Raw genomic sequence first — 25709 nt, forward strand, 5'->3', positions numbered from 1 at the left:
TGCGAATGATTTCTATGAGTGTGATTTCATAGAAATAATCCAGTGAAAGCAGTCTAAGATTTTCGTCATTTTCTTTTTTCGCAATTATAATTCAATAGATAAATTATAAATTGGTGATAAAATTTTATTTTATTTTATTTAGAAATGTTATTCATGTATAATAAAATCAGTTCAATCTTATTCATTACGCCTCAACATGTATGGCATATATTATAAATTTTGCTGCCAATAATTATGGCAATAATTTACTTATTGTCATAATTATCAGCACTATAATTTCAAAGAAATTATTCCTAGACTCCAATTCGCCAAGAAAACCTACATTAACCAATTTTTCGTTACATCTACCTCTCTTTCTTTCTCATAGAATAATTAACTTTGACCTTACTCAGATGTGTATTTCAACGCAACGCGAAAAAAACTTGGGAACGTACCCATTTACGTACATAATATGTATGCAAGTTAATCAAGAATCTCTCATAATCGAAAAGAAAAGTTCACTTTACGCGCAAGATGTTGCAAGTTGCAATAAGCAATTCCGACCATCGCAGATGCGACATTTGATTCTGCATATGGCAGATTTAAATATAAATATCAGATTGATATTCCTATATGTCACTTGAAAATATCCAGGTTTAAATTCCTATTTTTATTGCTACACGAAATACGTAATCTATGTCGAAAAACAAGTCATTATAAATAAATTTCATGAATTTAGTCATTTCTCGCCTAAAAGATAAAAAATTTATTATATACCCACTTAAAGCGTGTATTATCTCTTCATTTCTTTCCTTCGTCTCTGAATTATCTTCATTAAAATACTTTTTTAATAGTGTCATTATATTTTATTTATTTGACAACTTTTAACATAAATCACGTTTCTTCGTATAACGATAAATAACGGCAATATTAAATCTGGATATCCAGGATATTCTAGGAAAGATTTTAATATTCAGTTGACATCTAAGAATACACGGATAACGGTTTCACTCAATTATAATAGATGTGTTGGCATTCTTATAAAATTATATAATTGATACATGTACGAGATATCGATATTATGTAAACGATGTTACCGCGTTGCATACACAAAAGGAAAGTGACAATAAGGATGATAATAATATTATGCAAATGTTCCTATACATGCGCATCTTTAACCCGAGATTTTACTGATTTTTTATGTGAGTCGTTTTTGTGCGATTGTCGACAATCTCATCTAATAATACAATATGTATGTATCTCGTTCATGTTCGGTATTGGCTGTAAACCAGTCTAATCTATAACTTCACCGGTTTCCGCGGTGAAATACCAACTGGTTGCCGCGTTCGGTCGATCGAGAAATAACTGAAGGCCGGGGTATTTCGAGAATGCGAATTATTTAATGCATAAAGTTGCATTCATGTTTCTCCCGATTGATACGTTCTCCATTTATGATTCGTTGATAAAATTATGATGACTCAATAAGCTAATGCTTTGCATTCATAAACGAATGATATTTTCATAGCGTTTTTGTTAGTGTGAGAATTTTTGATCCCCCCTAATTCGATATATGTGTAGTCGAGATTACTGAGATTATCGTTTAAAATGTAATACAATATTTTATTCTTTCGAACAAAAAATCGATTGTGCGATCAGCTGATGCATTAGAAGAGACAAAAGATAATTTTTCTTTGTGGTTCAATGAATTAGTTATTTCCGTAACTTTCCAAGGGGAAGAATCAGCCGAGTTTTTAAAGAGAGGATTTTGTGCTTCGAGAAATAGCATACAATGTATTTTTTAAATAAAATTTCGCAAACGATGATCTTACTCATAGTAGACGTTATAATTTATCGAGCATTCTTCGAAATCACAGTTAACAATCCTCTTGACAATAAACCGATATCAAATTTTATTACAGAAATTATTTTTTATCAACAGAAAAATGTAAATAGTCTCAGATTTGAAGTAAAGAATAATCTTAGCATTTTTCTAAAAATCTTTTTCACATCTTTTAATATGTTTATATATTAACTAAATTAATTTAAATTTTTCCTGTTTTATTAATTTAATATTTTCCTGTTCTTTGTACTTATAATTAAAATTAAATTACAATTAATTAAATATTTATAATGTCTTTTTTATACAAGTAATTTTTTCAACATATTTGAAGACAATCATTTTTTTGGCATTTAAAATGTTTCATGATTAACATTTCATTACATTTACATATCAACTGCGCCAAACGATAATTTGCTGATGCAAATCGGAACTTTATAACGTTGTCATTTCTTGCGGAGGAATTTCGAGTTAATGATTTTGTTATCTCGATGTTTATCTTAATCCTGCGGGAGTAAAAACAGAAAGACGAAGGTAGAGCACGAGAATAGAATCCGTTCACCAACCGGGGCTATCGCTATAATAATGCAGACGGCATCCCGGTTGACCTTTCCATGGTATTACGCGCCGTATATTTCCAGAACCAGATTTCTGGACGTCCAAGGTTATACTAAAAACAACCATCTCCACTGGACATTGTCGTTATTTACGCGTCATGCCGGGAATATTGCAGTTCTACAGCTATTTTTGAGAGGCCTCGGCCTTTCTTTCCACTTAGCTATTTACTGATCTTTGAAATGACAGAGTTCAAGAATGCAGGATATGCAAGCAATCTTACTGATGGTCTCCATTAATTGTTTAAAAATTAAATTACATAATGATACATAACACATACATAACACAGATATATGCTAATATTCAATAAGTATTCTAGTATGTAATTTACATATTTAAATTTTTCGGTATCCAGATTTTTAGATGTTTGTTAATATTGCCATATTTGTTACTATATGGAAAGATGGCTCAAACAAAATTGTTGTGAATAAATTATATTCGAATAATATCATTCTTCCTCGAAAGAGAAAATTGTGAGAAAATAATGCAAGAACCATACATAATGCATTTGATGTATTGTCATTATATTATATTATATTTATATTTTACTTGATAATATTATTTCCATGTTGTGCAATATGTACAATAATTGCTATAACATGGTCCCTTTTCCATATAATAATGTAAAAGCGGCACTATACAATAATTAATAATATAATATATCTTCAGATATTTTAGGGAATATAATCCAAATATATACATAATTATATATGTGTGTAAATTATATATATGTGTGTATGTATGTGTCAAAATATTTAAATATTCACACAGTTATACAAGAAATTGCCATAATTGGTTTCAATGAAAGTCGCAGTGGCCGGATTTCTATAATTAAGTGACAGGTTATACAGTGTAATAAGTGCAACGGTTCTTGACGTTATGAAAGGTACAAGCGGCATTCTTGATCTAGAATCTTTTTATTTCCGGCCTCGGCGTATGCGTGCACGAGCGATCGCGATTTGATTTGTCGCCATCCGTTGATCGTGTTGCATGCGACAAAATAAAATTTTCAAACATCCTTTTATTATTAATTTATTAATCGAGTTTCTCAAGTTGAGTTTTGTAAATCTTGCTGAAATTACTACAACTGTATAACTCATCATATTTTAAGACTACATTTGCATTACGTTCGAAGTAAATTATTCGATTCGAATGTAGTTATAAATATAATTATAACTGTTTGGAAGATATCATTAAAGTGAAATTCGCATGGAAAATCGAACATGTATTCTACAAAATAAATAATTACAATCTTTTTACATGTCTGTTTTAATATAAGTTATCGTTTTTGTATTCTACGATAATTCTACATTAATAATATATTTATTATATTATTCTTGTTTTAAATAAAATATTTATAACTGTAATTAAATGTCTATAACTATATAACTTGTAATTCATATTTATCTTATCGTGTCATTTCAGCACTAAAGTTTTCCAATCCTGAACTAATTCGCACGCATCGTTGGATGCTAATTAAAATAAAGTTACTTAAAGCGACATTTTTTGTTATCGAGTTATCATCGATTAAATGCCACTTTCGATCCTCAGTCATTTCACTGCCGTCTCGAAAGTGGAAACGTAAAATCGATTTGAGCTGTCCTGGAAGATTGTGTGCTTCACTCGCTTTTACTTTCTACGGAATTCGCCTTGGGGGTATTCGGACTCTCGCTCTCCTTCGTGGAGAATTAATAGGCCGATTATGCTGGCAATTAAGTTTTCTTTGTCGACGAAACGATTCAGGCGACAGTCGATGATAACTCTCGTTGGTTAAAAAAATCGTACAAATTTAGGAGGTGTCTCTCTACTAATTCCTATTTTCTATTTATATGTATCATAAATAGAATTAAAAAGAATATATTTTCTTTAATAAAATGTAATGACAAAGAAATTGCCTTTTCTTTCAATCTATTTATTTATATCTTTTCAATTTTACATATTATTTATTAACTTCTATTTATTAACGTCTTCGTTTATTTGTAAACAATTTTAAATATATTTATATATTTTTTCTCTTGTTAATAAAATATCTAAATATATTTGTTAAATAATTTTTGAAAGTATTTCCTCTTTGATAACAATATTTCGTATACTAAGAAAATAACTTGTCAGTGAAGAAATGCTTTCCATCACATTTTCATCCCATTTGTGGTTAAGTATAAAATTAACATATGACGGTGATGTCAGAGCTTTCGAATATTGATAAACGAATCAAATTAACACGATGGTGATGTCAGAACTTTCGCAATCGTAGGAAGATGATTCCGAAGATGTTTGTATTTATTTTGGTTTACATGTGGAAGTGAAATATTCTAATAAAATTAAACAAAAATATAATAAAGAGAATCTGTTTATCCCTAAACAATAATAATTTTAATAAAATGACGAATTTTTCTTAGTTAAATTAATTTGAAGAATATCCTTGATAATTGCAAGCTCAAATTTTATTAATCTATCGTCTCTGAATATAATTTATACGAAATCATTTCAATAAAATAAATATTGAGAAGACTCGTAATAGCATTGCATTGAGTGCATTAAACTGCATAGTAGCAGTAATGAAGTTGCACTTAACATCGACGAGAGATCTTGCCTCGAGCTACGATCAAAAGGTCGACCGCTGTCCGTCCTCCGCAAATGTCTTTTATATTTCAACTTCTATCTGCGACTCTCGTCGTTTTTCTCTGCTTTAAAACGAAGGAAACTTTTCACATTCCGGCTCCTTTCACGCATTCCTCTACGCGTCTCGCAAATATCCGTCAATATATTGGACGAAGGTCATCGACAGCAAGGTCGATCGGTCTCAATCGGCATTAAAATCGTACATCTCGGTCGAGTAAAGTACAAATTTACTTTCACTTCGGAAGCTGCATCGCATAACGCGTGAAATCAATCCTGAACCGTATTTGAGATATATATTTTTCATTTTTGAACTGATTTAATTACAGAAAAGACGCAGAAGTTAGAGATGTTTTTAAGATTGATCAAACAAATTAATTAAATTCTTTCCTAGAAAAGAATATATTCTCTATCATATTCAAAAATATATATTAACTGAAATATTAAATATATAATTAACGAATAATTCTTCAAGGCAACTCGAAAATAGTGCCATCACATGGCTGAGTTAAATACTTTAAGGAGAAATCCTAGAAAAATCTGAGATCTTATTAATAATTTTACAGAAACAAATAAATTATTATAAGTTGTAAATCTTGTTATAAATTATAAATAAAATTATTTAATGATCTTTTTGTGATCTTTGCGTTACGATCAAGAGCGACGATTCCAATTCGCTATCGATCGCACTCTATTATTTATCCGGTTAGATTGAAGCGCGATTCTTTCGCAGCTTCCGAAATGATGCAAATTGCACTCGTTGATTCATGGAGAAGCGGAGGATTGTTACAACCTCCCAGTCTCGATTTCGCAATCGAATTGCCACACGCGTTCGCTCCTTCTTTACGGCCTGCAACGGTTTAAAAAAGTGAAGTTGCATTGCGGTCCCCTCCTTCCTTGGGAGGAAGCCGATGATCGTTCCCAGGTATTCGATATGCGCTTATAAATCGCGCCCTCGAATGATCTCTTTCATTGCAGCGCGCCTCACGATACGTTCAATCGCGCGTAAATCCTGGGAAGTTGCATTGCTGATCTATTATCGTTAAGATACGCGGTAAAAGGTTCGTATTTACATTTTTCCCAGAACCTTTCGAATCGATCTTTTTCAATTATTATTCCGTAGAAAGTTAGTGAGTTATTATCGTAAGAACTTTGCTCTTTTCTTTGCAACATATTATATATTTACATTGATTATAAAAAATATGCAGATTTAGAAGAAAAATATAAAAGATCGTTAGATCATATACTGTTAAATTAAAGAAAATATATATATCCGTTTGAGTAAAGGATGCATGATAAATACATAAAGCACGATGTAATATAATAATCTCGATGTACAATTAATGATTAATGATTATATAAAGCGTAATATAATTTGGAAATTTGTATATTATAATAAGAATTAATTATAATAAGATATAAAAAAATAATTACAATAACGAAAAAATATTGTGTTTTCAATGTGCCATATGCAAAACATGTTACATGCTGGCGTAAAAATTAATTGATACGATCGCTTAATATCCACGATTATTTGTGAAGTAATCTTCAAAAATATCGAAAAAAATTTCGAGAATTCTACAAAAATTTAACTCGAGAATATATATAGAGAATGTAGCATGCGTGCACATCTCAATTTCTATCGTCAGTAGACGCATCGTCTATTATATGGAACAGTAAAACGCATCGACATACAAGCACACGATTATGCGAATAAATTCCTGCTTTCACTGCCTAAAATTCGATCGGAGAAATTAATTCAAATGACCGGTGATACCACTTTTACTCCATGTCGCTGTACACGTATACTTGATAGAGTAGTATTTTGACTAGATAATAGCCTTATTATACTAACTATAAATCAAACTATAAATCAAAAACTAAAATAAATTATAAATTTATATAAAATAGCATACGAATAAAATTAACCATAATTAGAATATAAACATACTTATGTAACATTATCTTTCACTTTCCATCTTCCCCCTTTTTTCTCAAACAACCATATTATTAGATTCTTCTTTTTTTTTTACATATGCTTTGAGCCATGTAATGTTATCCTTGAAAAATTCAATATTGAGAACTCTGATCTATCTCAAAATACTATCATTCAAACTTTTTTTAAGGTTCTAATTAATTATCGTAATTAATCATTATGTAATCACGCAATGAATTATTTTATAATCAATTATTTTCATTATAAAGTAAAAGTCGCACTTACTTAGGAGATATTCCTTTCCTTTCTTATCTTTTTCTTTCTCTCTCTCTCTCTCTCTCACTTTCGTGCTCATTAAACTCCATCGACTCGTTGAAAGCGTGACTAGTGAGATGCAAAGGAAAAGAGAAAAAAAAAAAAGAAAAAGGAACGAGCGCCTACGCCTACGGACGTGCCCATAAATTTGCACAACTCGGTTCTCAAGGTTTTTTCACCGCTCGCGAATCGCGTTTTGATACCACGGGGCGAATATGCAAGTCAAATGTTTCCCTCGCCTCCCTCGTGTTATTACTCAATTCGCGGATACGGATCTTTCCTTCTGGAATCCGATCTCTTACCTCCGACGCGCGACTTTATCCTCACCTCGCCTTATCGAGTCGCGTCAAAAGTGGATTGCTTTGCGCTCACGTGGAATCACATAGGACGGATCACGACCGCAATCGAGTATACGATTTCTCGTTAATATCGATTCGCAATTTCAATCGCACCGATCGCTCGCGTGGAACTCGATCTATACCGGGTATCTATGTATCCATGTACGTATCCTCGTAACGTATCCTCGTAAATTGCTAACCGTGAGCGGAAAATGAGGTATAATTTTAAGCGCGAGTTTAAGCGAAATGTAACGGAAATTCCTTCGCTCGCGGAAACTCCCTCTTCCGAAGAAGTTTCCGAATAAACGTTATTATTCACGCGAAATCCTGCAATGGCTGATGGTCATAAGTTTCACCTGCGTTGCGTTCGATACAAAGATAACATACATTCGTGCAGGAAAGTCCGCGTTTCCCGTCTAAGCGCAATCCTTGTGTTATTTTTTCGAGTGTTTCGACATATATTTTAACGTCGAAATACCTGTCAAAATGTCATAATTCGACAACCGACACAGAATCAAATACAAGTTAGAATTGACCTCTCTCTCAAGGCAAATCTAATTAAAAGACTCGCGTGTTTAATATTATTCGTTAATAATATTCATAAATTTGAAATGGCATTTTTCACGACAGAATCTATTTAAATGCATATTTGGATGAAGAAATAAGTGGAAAAAAATTAATGTTTGCGGTAATTATTATGGTAAAAATTGTAATTTGCGAGAATAGATATGAAAAAAAGGATTGCGCACTTCTTATTGACAATTGCAGGAACCATAATGAAATACCGCGCATTATTGCCTTCGTCGAACGTTGATGTAACAACCGAATGTTAATGTTAATGAAAAATACCTATCATTAAAGCAGAGATAATGACTCATTGTAAGAGTGAAATTATGTTCTTCAGTCCATGTTCATTTCTTATTCTAATTGCCTAACAGCTCAATTCTAATTCAGTCAAAAAATCATTCGGAGAGAAATAAACATAATCATAATTTTTACAAGACATTGAAAAATTTCGTGCGAGATTTCTATTTAAAATAAAATTGAAAATTATCTAAGAGATATTAATTTTAGTGTGTAATGTAGTATGTATATATTTGACTCTAATGCTTTAAACAAGTTTCTTTCGGAATAAGTTTTTTATAAACATATTAATTAAACTGTTTTTTGTATAATTAATCTAACAATTTTTAATAATTTTATTCTAGTTATACTCTGCTATTATTTCTAGTCATATTCCGTTGCAGCGAGTCTTAAATCGTGATTTTTTATCATATATGAGTGTTTTTAGAAAATCATATTCTGTCCTCGACAATCTAGAACGCAAGATCTCAGATATTGCAGTTAGAGAAATTGAAAGAGTTAATAATGATCTAATGATGACTCAACTTATCGTTTGTTCGAGAGTGAAATTGCTCTTACCCAGTCCATGTTAACTGCTCGATCTGATCTCCTGGTGACTTGGTGTCTCGCCTGTTTTCAAAATCAGGAGTCTTTCTCATCAGCTTGAACACATTACGCGTCAGGTGCATCTGCTTATGATAACGTGATCCACAGTGACGAGACGATGCGATCGCCGTTGCACTCGTGACCTTGTACCTGTACGATGACACTGGAGGAGAACGACGTCGCGGCACTTATGTAGCAATTATCTGCGAACGAATCGCGCGAGCAACGTTCTCCAGGGCGAAGAGCGTACGACTGGCTCGGCTGGTGAAGGTGGACCATACAAGCGCACTGTTACTTTCATGGGGATCGTCTCCCATACTACTGCTAGCACCTTCGTGGAACAACATCGCCAACCGGTGTTGGGTCCCACCAACCGGAACCGCGTTTCCAGTTCTTCACGATGCTGGGGGGGCCCCAATGCAAAATCTCCGGGGTGATGCGGCGGTGGAGGTGAAAGGAAGACATTTCTTCGCTGGCCACGTCTACGTCGCTTCTGTCCGTTGAATATGTAAGATTGTATGGGTGTAAAGATTACCGTCAAGTGAGGAACTTTGAAGATGTTGCAATTATCACTTGTTTTTCCTAATTTATATAATTATAATATTCAATTAATTAATATCAAGATAACATAAAAAATATCTTTCGCAATAATTGTTGATGCATTAGAGAACGGATCATTACCTCAAAAACCTTTAAATATTGGACAAATTCAAAGTTTATCTGTATACGAGACAAATTATTATTATCTAGTTTATTTTTATGTAAGAAATAAAATTCGCATGTAACTATATAATAGTCATAAAAAATAAAGATAAAATATTTTATAAAAGACTTCAGTCCCATATACATATATTATGTACATATATATTATAGATAAAACCTATACATATATACATATACGAGATATTATTAAAAAGGGGGAATTGTATTAAAAATATATATAAACTAAACTTATCATTTATAATTACTACAATTGCCTTCACAATAATGGCCTTTGAATTAACACATTTTTTACAGAATTGTGAAATCTGTGGCATTGATCGAGATTTTCGTAGGCGTGACAGTCATTTATAATCGCGTATATATTAATATATAATCGTGTAAATTAATGTATAATATATAATCAAGTATTTTCGCAATTTGCATTGTCAAAGCTTGTCCTGCAAAAGCGAATCATTGTATAATCAGTTTTAAAATAGTGATATCAGCTGCATTTTTATCTTAAGAAACAAAAATAGAAGAGGAAAAAGAAAAGAAATAAAGATCATAGCTATGTTATTTGTTTGCTAAATGCAAGTTAGCAGTTAGCAGTGTTTTTGGTAAAACATGTGACTAAACATGTGATTTCCCTTTTTTTTCTATCTGGCTATCACTTTTTTTAACATTAATTTATATAACACTATATCTTATATTATTCATTATACACTTAAATTATTATATGTACAGTTATTGTATATTAATCAATAAAAAAAGAAAAGCTGTGTTTTATGTGCATATTAAAGACCAGTTATTCAAATTACTAATGGAGAAAGAAAATTAACATAAGTTACTTAGATATTATCATTTATGGTTATTTCATAAAATGAAATAGAATAATTCAAACATATCGCATCGATCATTGGAAATCAGTATCGTTCTATAGAAAAGAAAGGAAAAAGTCATGTTTAAATGTGACATGAAGGTTAATATCAAGCAATACAAATTCTTCCGACTTCCTATCGATCGACTTGAATCTCTGCCAATGTGAAAAGAAATGGAAATCGATATGTATAGCATTGCGATTGATGTCCGTGACATTCAATATTTGAAAAGAAAGTATTTTTAAATTATGCGTAATCGCACAAAAAACTTTCATTAAATCATAGGAATTTTTACATATTAACATTTCTTTCATTTACTATTTTTCTTTTTTTTTCTTTTTCTTTTTTTTTCTTTTTTTAGTCTTTTTTTATTTATCTATATATCAGCCGAATTTAATTCGAGACCAACACTCTCAGGATCTAATGTAGATTTCTTGAATCTCTTTGTTGAACTCTCTGAAATAAAAAAAAAGAAATTTTTTTTCCTTTAAATCATAAAATTTTCTATCGATTCGACACGAATTGATTTATTATAATATTTGATATTAAACTACTACTTAATATTTTATATTAAATACATAAGAAATAAATTACCTTGATAGAAACGTTTTGCAGTACGTTTTCTAATTTCTTCGATACCTTCTTCTGCCTGTGCCCATTCAAGCACTAATCTTCGACCATACAAGTGAGTACTTTGACATAATGCTTTAAACGCTTTCTGCAAGAAATTGAAATTAGCAAAAAAATGAATGCGGTTTCTTCTGTTATCTTTAAATAACTTTCAACTTTTCACCATATAGGGTAACTTAGATTTATTTATGGAAATAAGTTCTACAAATAGAAATACTATAAGTGGTTACCTTTGCATCCGTCTTCGTGTAATACTCGATGAAGCCGAATCCTCTATGCTTCTCAGTGCCAACTAATTTCTTTGGCAACCGTACAGCCTTCAATTCCCCATACGATCTGAAAAATACAATTAAAGTTATATTCCACATTACATATAAACATTTTGGTAATATATGTATATATATATATATATGTACATACTTGAATAATTCCGTTATTTCTTGAAGAGTTGCTTGGAAGGGTACGTTTCGTACCAAAATTTTAGAACCAGTTTGTTCGGTAATTTTAGACTTCTTCCTCGCTGTTTTGACGTCAGACCTAGAAAATAGTCTCGTAGTTATTAAGATTTTCTGGCTTTAGATAAGATAAATTAAATTAATGTTATCATTACATTAGAGTTCTCTCAGATCGCTTTAACTCCAAACTCTTCCCATCGAGTACTGACATCTGTAACGTTTTCAACGCACGATCCGCGTCGTGTTTTCTTTTGTATCTCACAAATCCATATCCCATAGATAGTTTATTAGCCGGATTTTCTGGATCTTTTTTAGTGGCTATTGTGATATAATGAAGAGGACCGCATTTACCAAAGTACTGAAAGCGTAAAAATGCATCATCACATTTATACACAAGAAACACAGAAAAAGTTACCCTAAAAAAATATAACAATTTTAAATATAATAATTTTACTCACATCTCTCAACTGCTCTTCTGTAGTTGAAAAATTAATATTTTTTACAAAAAGTGTAGTATCTGGTTCAGGTGGCTCATCATCCTCCTTTGTATGCATATTTTCATTTTCTTCTGTTGTTATTTCTTTTTTAGCTTCTTTTGTTGAATCTGTCAATTCTTTTCTTCTTTCTGTACTTTTACTTTTAATCATGTCAGTCTCAGACGCAGGTCTGGTGAAACTGTTATCTGGCGCCCATTCTAGATATAATGGTAGATGCTTATATTTCTTATAAGCCAATGCATGAAAAGCTTTGCGTGCTTCGGATGGTTCTAGAAATTCGACCAATGCTGTTATTCCCGCCGGTGGCATTACGATACGTGCGAGTTCTCCGTGCTTAGCAAACATTTCTCGGATTTCGCTCGATTTTGTTTGAGCCGGTAAATTCTTTACTAAGATTATAGTAGTCGACCTTTTTTTTGGTGCTTGATTGAAAGCGTCCAGACAGACACCGTTTTCTTCTAAGAAAGCTCTTGTATCTTGAGCCAGCTGCGTCTCTCCTAGTGCTAGCTTGACTGCGGCGCTCATTCCATTTGATCCATCTTCTAATAATTTCTCCTTTGTCGTGTTGTAGCGACTCGCAATAGCGTCTGCTACAGCATTCTGTCCAAGAAACAATGTATTCCAGTTATGCGATGAACCTGCTGTTGCCTTATCTTGTAGCTCCTTCTTTTGCTTATAAGTTAAATTTTCCATATCGATGTCTTCCAAGGAAGCTTTCATTTTAGCAGGAAGAATATGTAACATTCTACCATCTAGTACAGAACCATCCAGTTCACTATAAGCCTTTATAGCATGTTCCGGCATCAAAAAAGTTACCGTGCCAAATCCCTTTGGTTTCCTAGTCACTCTATCCACAGGTAAATTCACTTCAGATAGGGGACCATATTTTTCAAACAATTTTCTTATATCATCTTCTGTAATTGTATATGTCAAATTTCTAATAAACATTCTTCCAGATTCTGCTATATTCTCTTCATTTTTCAAGGCATCTTCTTGTTTTTTCCATTTAATATTTTTATCATTTGAATTTTCATTAGATTCAGTTGTCTCTTTTCGCTCATATTTGGATACAAATATCTGCTTTCCTTCTGTATAAATTCAAAATACACAATGAAAAATATATTTCAGTATTTTAGCAAAATATATTTATCACACATACTATTGTATCATAATTAATATTAATTTTTACCTAGAAAACTTTTATTTTTCAGAAGAGCTCTCTTCATGGCTTGTTCTGTTTTGAAACCCACATAAGCAATACCTTTAATTTTAGGTGGAATTCGTATAGATGCAATTTTTATAGGATGAAAAAATTGTTTAATATGCTTTTTTACATGTTTATATGCAAGTCCTCGTAATTTTACAGTGAAGAATGTTACCGGACCATGTTTTGGCACATTGTTGGTCAGAGATTTTTCTTCGCTTTTTACATTCAGTTGCTTTTTCTTTAATGCCTCTATATACTGGAATTTAAAAACTTTATTAATAATACATACATTAGTATCATCATTATATTCAATGATAATGACAATATCGTACCTCTAAATCTGATATAACTTTATTCGCAATCTTTTCCTCTTCTTTATTTTCCTCTTCTCCCTTTTCATCTTTATTTTCTTTAAATTCATCTTTGTCATCTTCAGATTCATCATCATCCGACTTCTCTTTTTCAGCTTCCATAGATATATCAATATCATTTTTCCAAATTGCTACATCATTACCAGTATGTGTTTCAAGAAATTCCATGAATAAAGGATCATCCTTATACTAAAAATTTAAAGCATGTAACAACTTAATACAACAATTTGACAAACAACAATAATTTTCTTTAATTAAAATAAAAAAGAGTTAATTTAGAATTACTAAAGAGATTAGAAAAAAAAATTTATTATACCTTGGTAAGTGCTTTCCGAATTTCATCCTTATTCTTTTTATCTGCATTCTCTTTTTCCTTCTTTTTATCAGTTTTACTTTCTTTTACATTATCCTTTTCTGTAGAATCTGTCAATTTTTCATTTGATTTATCAACAGCTTTATTAATTTTATTATAAGAGCTATCATTCGCATATTTACTCCATGATCTTGGCTTTGAGAAATCACCTAAAATATATCATTTTATATCACTAGGAGATCCAAAAATTTCTGTTTATTCTATTAGAACAATTATCTTTGGTTACATACCTAAAGCTGCACATTGCTCAACAAATATTTTACACGTATCAATATATGTTTGATCAAAAAAAGACTGTGCCAATTTTGCTTGCTCCTCTGTCTTGTATCCTATAAATGCAAATCGTCGAAATTTTCCATCTTTTGTATACTTCAACTGCACATCGGTCACAATACCCTTTTGACTAAACAATTCTTTCAGTTTAGTGTCTGTCACCTGCGTGCACATCAAATAAAAAATTAAATTAAATACACAAAATATCGACTCCAATAAAATTTTGTGTGCATGTACATATCTTGTACATTTATAAATATGTATGATAACGTTACATATTTAATTTTTACGTACACTTTTCGGCAAATTTTTCACTATTAGTCGCGACATTTTATTTATTTATTAAGTTTCTCAAAAGGTTTGTTCTGGACGTTTTCCAGCAACGAGACACAAAATAAAAACACGAAATGCGTGCTGTTCCATTTAATCACGTGCTGCGTATATAATAGTACATTCAAGAAATAAATATTAGAAAGAGAACGCAATAATTCTCTAGTGTCTTTATTTTTCTTCTCTCTTACCAGAGAGAAGACTGAGAGATGTCATGGCCTGTTTTTAGGTGATCCCTGAAAGCGATACTCCCTCTATGGACATTGAAAACGTGGACATGAACTACAAAGCCAATGTCCATGAATGTTCTCAGAGGGTAATATATAATGTGCACAATTTCTGGTTTTGTTCCGTGCTATGTGCACGAAGTGCCGGTAGCACCAGAGTATAACAATCATTATTTTGAAAATAATATATAAAAATTATATATAAATATGATAAATAATAATTTTTATAAAAATAATTTTTATAAATTACTAATTAAAAAATTAAATTACTAATTTTTAAAAATTACATACCTATATGTGTATGTATGTGTGCCCATACGTTGTCCAAATGATTTTAAATATAAGAATAGACTATATGAATATCGGTGTATGTTACCGCCGGCATAGCTCTCAGGTTCATGAGAGTACTGAAACCTTCTCACCTGGCAAATGCCTTCGTTAAGGCGGAGATACAGGGGAGGAAAAATTGAGGAGGAAAAATTTTTTTATTTTTTTTATTTTTTTTAAAGAGTTTTTAAACAGAGAATATAATACATATAAAAAATATATATTACATAATTATAATATATACAACGTAAATTATAATTAATTTGCAATTACATAAAAAACACATTACAAATTATTAAATTATGTAATATAAAAATAATTACATTACAAATATATATATTACAAAATTTAATGCAGAATATATAAAATACAATGCATTAGAAATATGTATTACAAAATATAATACAAATTTAATATAAACTATAATTTTAATCTTAATACAAAATAAAATTTTATTACACGAAAGTGTCCAAAATATACGTATAATATAAAATTTACTAAAAATTTTTACATAGACCAGACAAGACTGATTAGTGATGATTAATTACGCGATATTTATTATTAATAATCGACATAGAATAATAGAATTTAATTAGTTTTATATAAATAACCTATAAACGTAAATAATCAGGATCAAAAGAGTCTTTAATAAAATTATTGATTATTTCTTCGATTGTAGAACAAAGTATTTGCATTATTGACGCATTTCGTGCAGACCATGAAAAGAAATATTTAAAACGTGTAAAGATAGAACAAGCTTTGATGTAAATCAAAGATTAAATTACAAAATAAATTGCGATTTAAAATTCGCGAGAAAACGCGACGAATAAATAAATCGACAATAATCGAATATTCAATTGCGAGATACGCATAATTTTTATAATATAATAACCGAATCAATAAACACGCGTGCGATATAATTATTATCACACAAATGTTGACAGACGAAGATATTTTAGCAAACATTTGTGATCCGTATTGTTTATGAACATAAAATTCACTGTCCGATGTATTTGCGATTAATATATACGCGACTTTATACGAATTTCACGATTGAGAATAAAATACATATCCTATTTCACGCATGATTAGCTGAATAAGAAGAAATGAGCTCTATAAGCTTTAAAATATAATTAAAAATCGCGTTGTGGCCACGTTTAATAGAAAATAACGGAACGAATGATTTTCAATATAGATATCGATCGTCTTTTAAATTACAGAAGAAAATATTTGCACTACCAGCATTTTGCACGAACTATTAAAAATAATATTCAAAGACGTGGAAAGATAAACAAAGCTTCAATGTATAAGTCAACGATTAAATTATAAGATAAATCGCGATTTAAAATTCACGAGAAAACGCGACGAATAAATAAGTCGATAATATGCGGAATATTTGATTGCGATACGTATAATTTTTATAATATAATAATCGAAGCTTTCAATAGACACGTGAACGATATAATTATTATCACATAAATATAGAAAATCGAAAATATTTCAACAATCATTTGAGATCTGTAATGTTTGTGAATATGCAATTCAGCAACCGAATTACTGCGAATTTTTATAAGATATATCGCGATTTTAAATTCGCGATAAAACGCGACGATAAATAAATCGATAATATTCAAAATATTCAATTGCAGATACGTGAGTGACATACCGGTAATCCGATAAAAAGAGGAGCGATCTTAAAAATGGAGAACGATTAACATCTTGTTTCTACATCAGATTTCGCAAGATCAATCTGCGAAGAAAAGTTAAGTGATCCATTGAACGTCGGGAACTTCACTGTAGGAGGGAACGAATCTCGGATCTTTCGGACTATTCCCAATAGCAATGATTTCAGTAATAAATCAACGACAATTCCCTCGTCATTATCTTCGATTCACGAAATTGATATTCACGTCAGAAAACATGTTCCTTCATTATTAAGAAATATATTTCTTTATTGAAAATTAAATGGATATAGCAATTTTTTTATAGAAGTGTGATTACGAACGATTATATTTATAAATAATAAAATCCATGCATCATTGAAGTTTGTAGTGAATGTGCGAATACAAATAGTTTTGGGGTACCGTTTGCGCGCGCGAGACGAATCGAACCCGATAACAGCAAGATTTAAAAAATTTCAATTCGAATAGTTTGTAAAATAAAATAAATCAAATAATTTTAAATATATAATTAATTCTAGATTAATTCTCTAGATTCTTCTCCTTATAATGTTAATTAAATTAATAATGTTTTTTCCTTTAATCAATATCTTGCTGATATAGGGGTACCCATTCGATTCGTCTCAAAATTTTTAAGTATTCGCACATTTTATGTAACATTCATGTATAATTTCGCGTATATATGATATATAATATTAATAAAAATTATAAAAATATTTTGGATACGTTAATTTATGCATGTATTTTATTATACATATATATATATATATATATAAAATGGTATATATCTAAAAACTAATATTCTAAAATGGCGATGGATGTCCAATACCTGCAAATAGTTTCTTAAAAGAAACTAAAAACTAATATTAATGTACCCAGTACCTAGAAATAATTAATTAATAATTAATAAAATATATTCGTTCGTAATCATTTTTATCAAACAGTTAATAAAAACTAATTACAATATGAAATTAGTTAAAAAATAGATATTTATAGACAACGCTATATCCATATTTAATCTACTATTAAATCTTTCTGGCATTAAACAATAATAATACCAATCCTAATAATGACAGAACATTTTTAACGAGAAAAAAATAGATACATTTTTCTCACATCTAAATATATATTATTTAAATTAATTCGACTCTAAAGAAGCATATGGCGTTCGTCGTTGAATGACTACCGAAACCATTGCTGTCGGAAATTGCCAGGAAAACCTGGGATTAGTTCCATTCTTACAATAAAAATTCCCAATTTTTAACGGGGCACCGAACTAGACGTCGCTAATAGATCTTACAAAAACCGATAAGAAATAATTCTCCATGATGAAAATCGTTTCGACTCCTCGGCGATACGAGCCACGCAACTTTCATTAACGTTTACCTAACGAAAAGAACAACGATTACTCTTTTATTAAAACGATAATCTCGTCTAAGAACGCGAAGAGAACGAGGGAAAAGCACGGTGTTTTCGCAACCGTAATTTATTAATTTATTTATAAATATTTTCCGATACGAAATTCGTAAATACACAAATATAACCGAAGAAACAAATTATTAAATTCATAATAATTAACTCGCGATTTTATAATATCGAAGGTGATCGTTAAATTCTGTGAAGCTAATATTTAATCGTTGACTTATAACATCGAATCTTCACTTATTCGATATTTCTTTATATATAATTAGCAATATTTATAGGAATATTATCTAACGAGAGGGAAAATTCTTTTGTTAAAACAATAATTTTGTATAAGAACGCGAAAACAACGCGAAAAGAACGCGGAAATGCACGGTATTTTCGTAATCATAATTTATTCATTTATTTTACGAAGACGAGTATTCAGTTCCGCGCAATATGGAATTCATAAATAGATAAATCTAACGAAAAGTATATCATTAAATTTATAATAATTGACTCGCGATTCTATAACGAAGACGTTCGTCATATTTTATAAAGCTTACATTTAATCATTAATTTAGCATCGAATTTTTACATTTCATATAAAAATTTCCCGAATTTATTAATGATTCTTTGATATGAATATATAAATAGTTACTCTTTTATGAATATTTCAAAAATATGTACTATAGAAACAAATATGTTAATTTAACAAATTACTATTTTATAATCATTATACGTATACTTTCGACCATTTTTCCTGTAATTTACATAAGAATGCATTGATATAATTGACATTCTTAAATACAATTTCATATAATATAATTATAGTTATAATTGTATTTTGTACACAACTATGTCAATAATTAAAAATATCAATATTAAATTATAATTAATATACAATTATAACTATTTACAATTTACAAAACACAATTTATTATTTACAAATTACAATTTACAAAATAGAATTTATGATGTTATCAATATCAAATAAATGGATTCGTTTTATTCAAATGTTTAATAACATAAATAATTTGATATTGACAACATTAACATTTGGACTTAATATTACATATCATATATATATGTAAATTATATATTTAATTTTTAATTTTTAAAATAAAATATAACATGTTAAAATATATCTTGAACGTTTACAATTATGCAATTTGTTTAATCTTCTTGAAAATAACTTTGATAATTTAAATTTCATTTTTAAAACATTTTAAAAATAAATTCCATTTAATTTTTTAAAAATTTTAATTTATTACAAAGAATTACACGAAAGTATTTAAAATATACGTATACTATAAAATTTATTAAAAAGTTCTACAAACAAGACTGATTAGCGATGATGAATTACGCGATATTTATTATTATTAATCGACATAATAGAATTTTATTCAAAACGCGAAAAGATAGATCAAGCTTCGATGTATGTCAAAATACATTAAAATACAAGATCAATAACGATTTAAAATTCGCGAGAAAACGGATAAATACGATAACGAATAAATAAATCGATAATATAAGGAATATTCGATTACAATAGGCATAATTTTTGTAATATGATAATCGAAACCGTCAACAGACAGCGCGCGACATAATTATTATCAAACAAATGCGAAGATATTTCGAGATATTTGAGATCTATAATATTTGCGGATATAGAATTTATTGTCTAATATAGTTGCGAATTTTTAGAAGATATATCGCGATTTACAATTTCCGAGAAGACGCGACAAATAAATAAATCGACAATATTCGGAATATTTGATTGCGGTATGTATAATTTTTATAATATAATCGGAGCCCTAATAAACACGCGCGATATAATTACTATCACACACAAGTGCGAAGACATTTCAACAGACATTTAAGGTCTGTAATATTTGCGAATTTATTTGCGATTAATATAAATGTCTATTTTATATAAATGTCGCGATTGAAAAAATACATGTTGAAAATAAATATTGCATCTCGCGCATAATTAGTTAAATGAAATAAAATGAATCTTAAGACTTTACATATTTTAAATGTAATTAACATATAATTAAAAAATCGCGTTGTTCGCCACGTTTAATAGGGAATAACGGAACGAATGATTTTATCAAAGTCCCTCTCTAATAATTTAACTATCTAACTATATCTCTAACTGTCGATGTATTAGTAGAGTTTAATAAGATTTAAATAATGATTTAAACAATCGCGATTAATCATTAATAAAATTATCGTCTTTTTAAATAGTAAAGAAAAATATTTGCACTATTAGCGCAGACTATAAAAGACAATATTCAAACACGTGGAAAGATAGACAAAGCTTCGACGTACAAGTCAACGATTAAATTAAGATAATATTAAGTAATAAGATAAATCGCGATTTAAAATTCTCGAGAAAACGCGACGACTAAATAAATCGATAATATTCGAAATATCCGATTGCGATATGTATATCTTTTATAATATAATAATCAAAGCGCCCTCAATAGACATTATTATCGCGCGCGATATAATTATTATCACATAAATGCGAAGATATTTCGACAGACAATTTGATGTCTGTAATGTTTACGAATATAGTACTCACTGTCCGAGTCATTTGCGAATCTTTATAAGATAAATCACGATTTGAATTCACGAGAAAACGCGACGAATAAATAAGTCGATAATATGCGGAATATTTGATCACGATACATATAATTTTTATATTTGATCGCGCGATGTATATACTTAATATGTATATACTTTGGACAGCATTCCCGGTTTCGGTACGAGCGAAAATCCCATTTCACTTGCGAAAATCAGCTTCGAGCCAACCGGTCGGGAATGCAACGATACAACGAGCAAGGACTAGGCCCGAACCGGAAAGAAGACGAAACGATTGACGGAAATAGAGGAAAATGAAGTTCACCAGCTCTTTTTCGCGCATAATTATCCTATCTCGTATCGAACCTGGACCCGCTAAGCACGATTTCAGGTGACCCGCACGGATGCTATATCACTAGCGCAGTACACAAGGCTAGTAGACGGTAAAAGAAGAGGATACCCACATTTTTTAAATGCTAACATTCAGCAATTTAGAAAATGGGGAGGCAACCCCTTTTACCGAGCGAAAATCGTGCCTAGGGGAATCCACTCGACTCCTCGACAGGGTTAACACACGCTGGGCGTGTGGCCGTAGACGAGCAAAGAGAAGGGACCCATTAACGACCATTCCGAACAATCGATCGAGTCCTAGACAATTCGGGCCGAATCACTTGACGAAGTAGAGCGTGACCATCACTAAGCCGATCGAGCGCGAAGCTCGAACCCGCGCGCCCATGTACATTTTGTACTGGACATACGTTCTGCGCGGCCGGCATCACCAAGTGCCGCGATGCACAAGGCGCGAGTGTACGTTGCATAGCAACGTGTGCAAACTCGGTGAAACATCCCAGTTAATTGGCATCGGAAGTAGAGACTCGTGACAATAAATGAAATTGGGATTTTATATGAAAAAGTCCAAAAGTTTCGCGAAAACGCGATGACGCGAGAAAGCTAAACGCGAAAACGCGGTAACGAGACGCCGCCGTCCGCGACACGTTGACGGCACCGACGACGCAATGCGTTCAACGCATTAAATGCACGTGCCACATAAGAGCCATTGTGGGATCTTACAATAAAAATTCCCAATTTTCAACAGGGCACCGAACTAGACGTCGCGAATGGATCTCACAAGAACCGATGAGAAAAAATTCTCCATGATGAAAATCGTTTCGACTCCTCGGCGGTACGAGCCACGCAACTTTCATTAACGTTTATTTAATGAAAGGAACAACGACAATCTCGTCTAAGAATGCGAAAAGAATGCGGGAAAAACACCGTGTTTTCGCAACCGTAATTTATTAATTTATTTATGAATATTTTCCGATACGAAATTCGTAAATATAAATATAACTGAAGAAACAAATTATTAAATTCATAATAATTAATTCGCGATTCTTTAATAGCGAAGGTTATCGCGATAAATTTTGTGAAGCTAATATTTAATCGTTGACTTATCACATCGAATCTTCACTCTCTTATTCGATATTTCTTTATATTTAAATAGCAATATTTAGGAATATTATCTGACGAGAGGGACAGGGATAAAATTCTTTTGTTAAAACGATAATCTTGTATAATTACGCGAAAAGAACGCGGAAAGAGCACGGAATTTCGCAATCATAATTTATTAATTTATTTTACGAATACGAGTATTCAGTTCCGCGTGACATGAAATTCATAAATAGATAAATCTAACGAAAAGCATATCATTAAATTTATAATAATTGAATCGCGATTCTATAACGAAGGCGTTCGTCAAATTTTGTAAAGCTTATATTCGATCATTAATTTGGTATCGAATTTTTACATTAATATTATATAATCGTTATACGTATACTTTCAATTATTTTTCGTGTAATTTACATAAGAATGTATTCACGTAATTTAAAATCGTAAATACAATTTTATGTAATATCATTATAGTTATAATTGTATTTTATACAAAACTATGTCAATAATTAAAAATATCAATATTGGATTATAATTAATATACAATTATAACTAGTTACAATTTACAAAATACAATTTATGATGTTATCAATATCAAATATATGTACTCGATTTATTCAAATGTTTAATAACATAAATAATTTGATATTAATAGCATCAATATTTGGACTTAATATTATAGCTATATATTAATTTACACATATATATGATATATTTTTAATTTTTAAAATATATCTTGAACATTTATAATTATACAATTTGTTGAATCTTCTTGAAAATAATTTTGATAATTTAAATTTCATTTTTAAAACTTTTTAAAAACTAAATTCAATTTAATTTTTTAAAAATAATTTTAATTTATTACAAAGAATTACACGAAGGTATCCAAAATATATGAATAATATAAAATTTATTAAAAATTTCTACATAGTCCAAACAAGACTGATTAGCAATGATGAATTACGCGATATTTATTATTAATAATTGACATACAATAATAAAATTTAAGAATAGAAATTAGTTTTATATAAATAACGTTTAAACGTAAATAATCGTAATCAAAAGAGTCATTAATAAAATTATTGATCGTTTTTTTGATTGTAGAGAAAAGTATTTGCATTACTGGCGCATTTTATGTAGGTTATCAATATTCAAAACGCGAAAAGATAGAGCAAGCGTCGATTATAAATCAGTGATTTAAATACAAGATAAATGACGATTTAAAATTTGCGAGAAAAAATAACGAATAAATAAATCGATAATATTAGGAATATTCGATTACGATACGCATAATTTTTGTATAATATGAAAATTGAAACCGTCGATAGACAGCGCGCGACGAAATTATTATCAAACAAATACGAAGATATTTCGAGATCTATAATATTTGCTAATATAGAATTTATTGTCTGATTTATTTGCGAATTTTTAGAAGATAAATCACGATTTACAATTCGCGAGAAGACGCGACAAATAAATAAATCGACAATATTCGGAATATTCGATTGCGATATGTATAATTTTTATAATATAATCGGTGCCGCTATAGACACGCGCGATATAATTACTATCACACACAAGTGCGAAGATATTTCGACAGACATTTAAGGTCTGTAATATTCGCGAATTTATTTGCGATTTATTTGCGATTAATACGCTATTTTATATAAATGTCGCGATTGAAAAAATACATATTGAAAATACATGTTGCATCTCGCGCATGATTAGTTAAATGAAATAAAATGAATCTTAAGACTTTACAATTTTGAATATAATTAACATATAATTAAAAAATCGCGTTGTTCGTCACGCTTAATAGAGAATAACGGAACGAATGATTTTATCAAAGTCCCTCTCTAATAATTTAACTATCTAACTATATCTCTAATTGTCGATGTATTAGTAGAGTTTAATAAGATTTATATAATGATTTAAATAGTCGCGATTAATCATTAATAAAATTATCGTCTATTTAAATAGTAGAAAAAAAATATTTGCACTACTAGCGCAGACTATAAAAGACAATATTCAAACACGTGGAAAGATAGACAAAGTTTCGATGTAAGTCAGCGATTAAGTTAGATAAATCGTGATTTAAAATTCGTGAGAAAACGCGACGAATAAATAAATTGATAATACACGGAATATTCGATACGTATAATTTTTATAATATAATAATCGCGAAGTCCTCAATAGATACGCGCGCAATATAATTATGCTGTCACATATAAGTGCGAAGATATATATCGACAGACATTCGAGGTCTGTAATATTTGCGAATATAAAATTCACTATCCGATTTATTTGCGATTAACACGCAATTTTATATGAACGCCGTCAAATAAGATACATATCCTATCTCGCGTATGATTAGTTAAATAAGATAAAATGGAAAATTTTTATAATATGATAATCGAAATCATCAAGACGCGTGCGCGATATATTATTATCACTCAAATTATCACACAATTTGTAAATAATCGCGATTAAAACATTCATTAAGAAAATTATCGATCGTCTTTTAAATAGTAGCAAAAAATATTCGCACTACTAGCGCCTTTTGCGCGGACTATTAAAAACAATATTCAAAGACGTGGAAGGATAAACAAAGGTTCAATGTATAAGTCAACGATTAAATTATAAGATAAATCACGATTTAAAATTCCCGAGAAAACGCGACAAATAAATAAATCGGTAATATTCGGAATATCCGATTGCGCGATATCTATATTAATTTTTATAATATAATAACCGAAGCGCTTCTCGATAGACATTATTATCGCGCGCGATATAATTATTATCATAAATGCGAAGATATTTCGACAGACAATTTGATGTCTATAATGTTTGCCAATATAGTTCTCACTATCCGAGTCATTTGCGAATCTTTATAAGATAAATCGCGATTTGAATTTACGAGAAAACGCGACGAATAAAATAAATCGATAATATTCGGAATATCCGATTGCGACATGTATTAATTTTTATAATATGATAATCGAAGCGCCCTCAATAGACACGAATAAATAAATCTATAATATTCAAAATATACGATTGCGCATAATTCTTATAATATAATTCGACGTCATTTGATACGCGGATGACATACCGGTAATATATTCCAATAAAAGAGGAGCGATCTTAAAAATGGAGAACGATTAACATCTTGTTTCTCATCAGATTTCGCAAGATCAATCTGCGAAGAAAAGTTAAGTGATCCATTGAACGTCGGG

The 25709-nt window shown here is 30.3% G+C and overlaps 2 protein-coding genes across 4 annotated transcripts in view; both read right to left on the reverse strand.

Annotated features, from left to right (window-relative positions):
- Positions 1-9657, reverse strand: part of LOC145971979 (uncharacterized) — a 36399-nt gene extending 26742 nt beyond the window's left edge. For 2 of the 3 annotated variants that reach the window (XM_083100122.1, XM_083100121.1), the window contains exon 1: positions 9062-9657. In XM_083100122.1, the coding sequence (XP_082956248.1) occupies positions 9062-9070 (9 nt within the window). In that variant the 5' untranslated portion in view covers positions 9071-9657. Of the gene's footprint in view, positions 1-8540; positions 8546-9061 lie in introns of those variants that run through there. The other variant, XM_083100123.1, reaches the window with a different exon arrangement.
- A 372-nt stretch (positions 9658-10029) lies between these two features.
- LOC145971980 (putative RNA-binding protein 19) lies at positions 10030-14952 on the reverse strand. The gene is made up of 11 exons (XM_083100124.1): positions 14769-14952; positions 14432-14636; positions 14145-14350; positions 13790-14017; positions 13440-13713; positions 12212-13338; positions 11909-12111; positions 11719-11835; positions 11529-11634; positions 11263-11386; positions 10030-11124 (listed from the first exon to the last, which is right to left on the reverse strand). The coding sequence occupies exons 1-11, from the start codon at positions 14802-14804 to the stop codon at positions 11045-11047; spliced, it is 2706 nt and encodes a 901-aa protein (XP_082956250.1). The 5' UTR covers positions 14805-14952; the 3' UTR covers positions 10030-11044.
- Between the last annotated feature and the right edge of the window lie 10757 nt (positions 14953-25709).

Source organism: Camponotus vicinus, unplaced genomic scaffold (assembly GCF_025532165.1).
Source record: "Camponotus vicinus isolate PSW18456_S1 unplaced genomic scaffold, iyCamVici1.0 SCAF_5, whole genome shotgun sequence".
NCBI lineage: Eukaryota > Metazoa > Arthropoda > Insecta > Hymenoptera > Formicidae > Camponotus > Camponotus vicinus.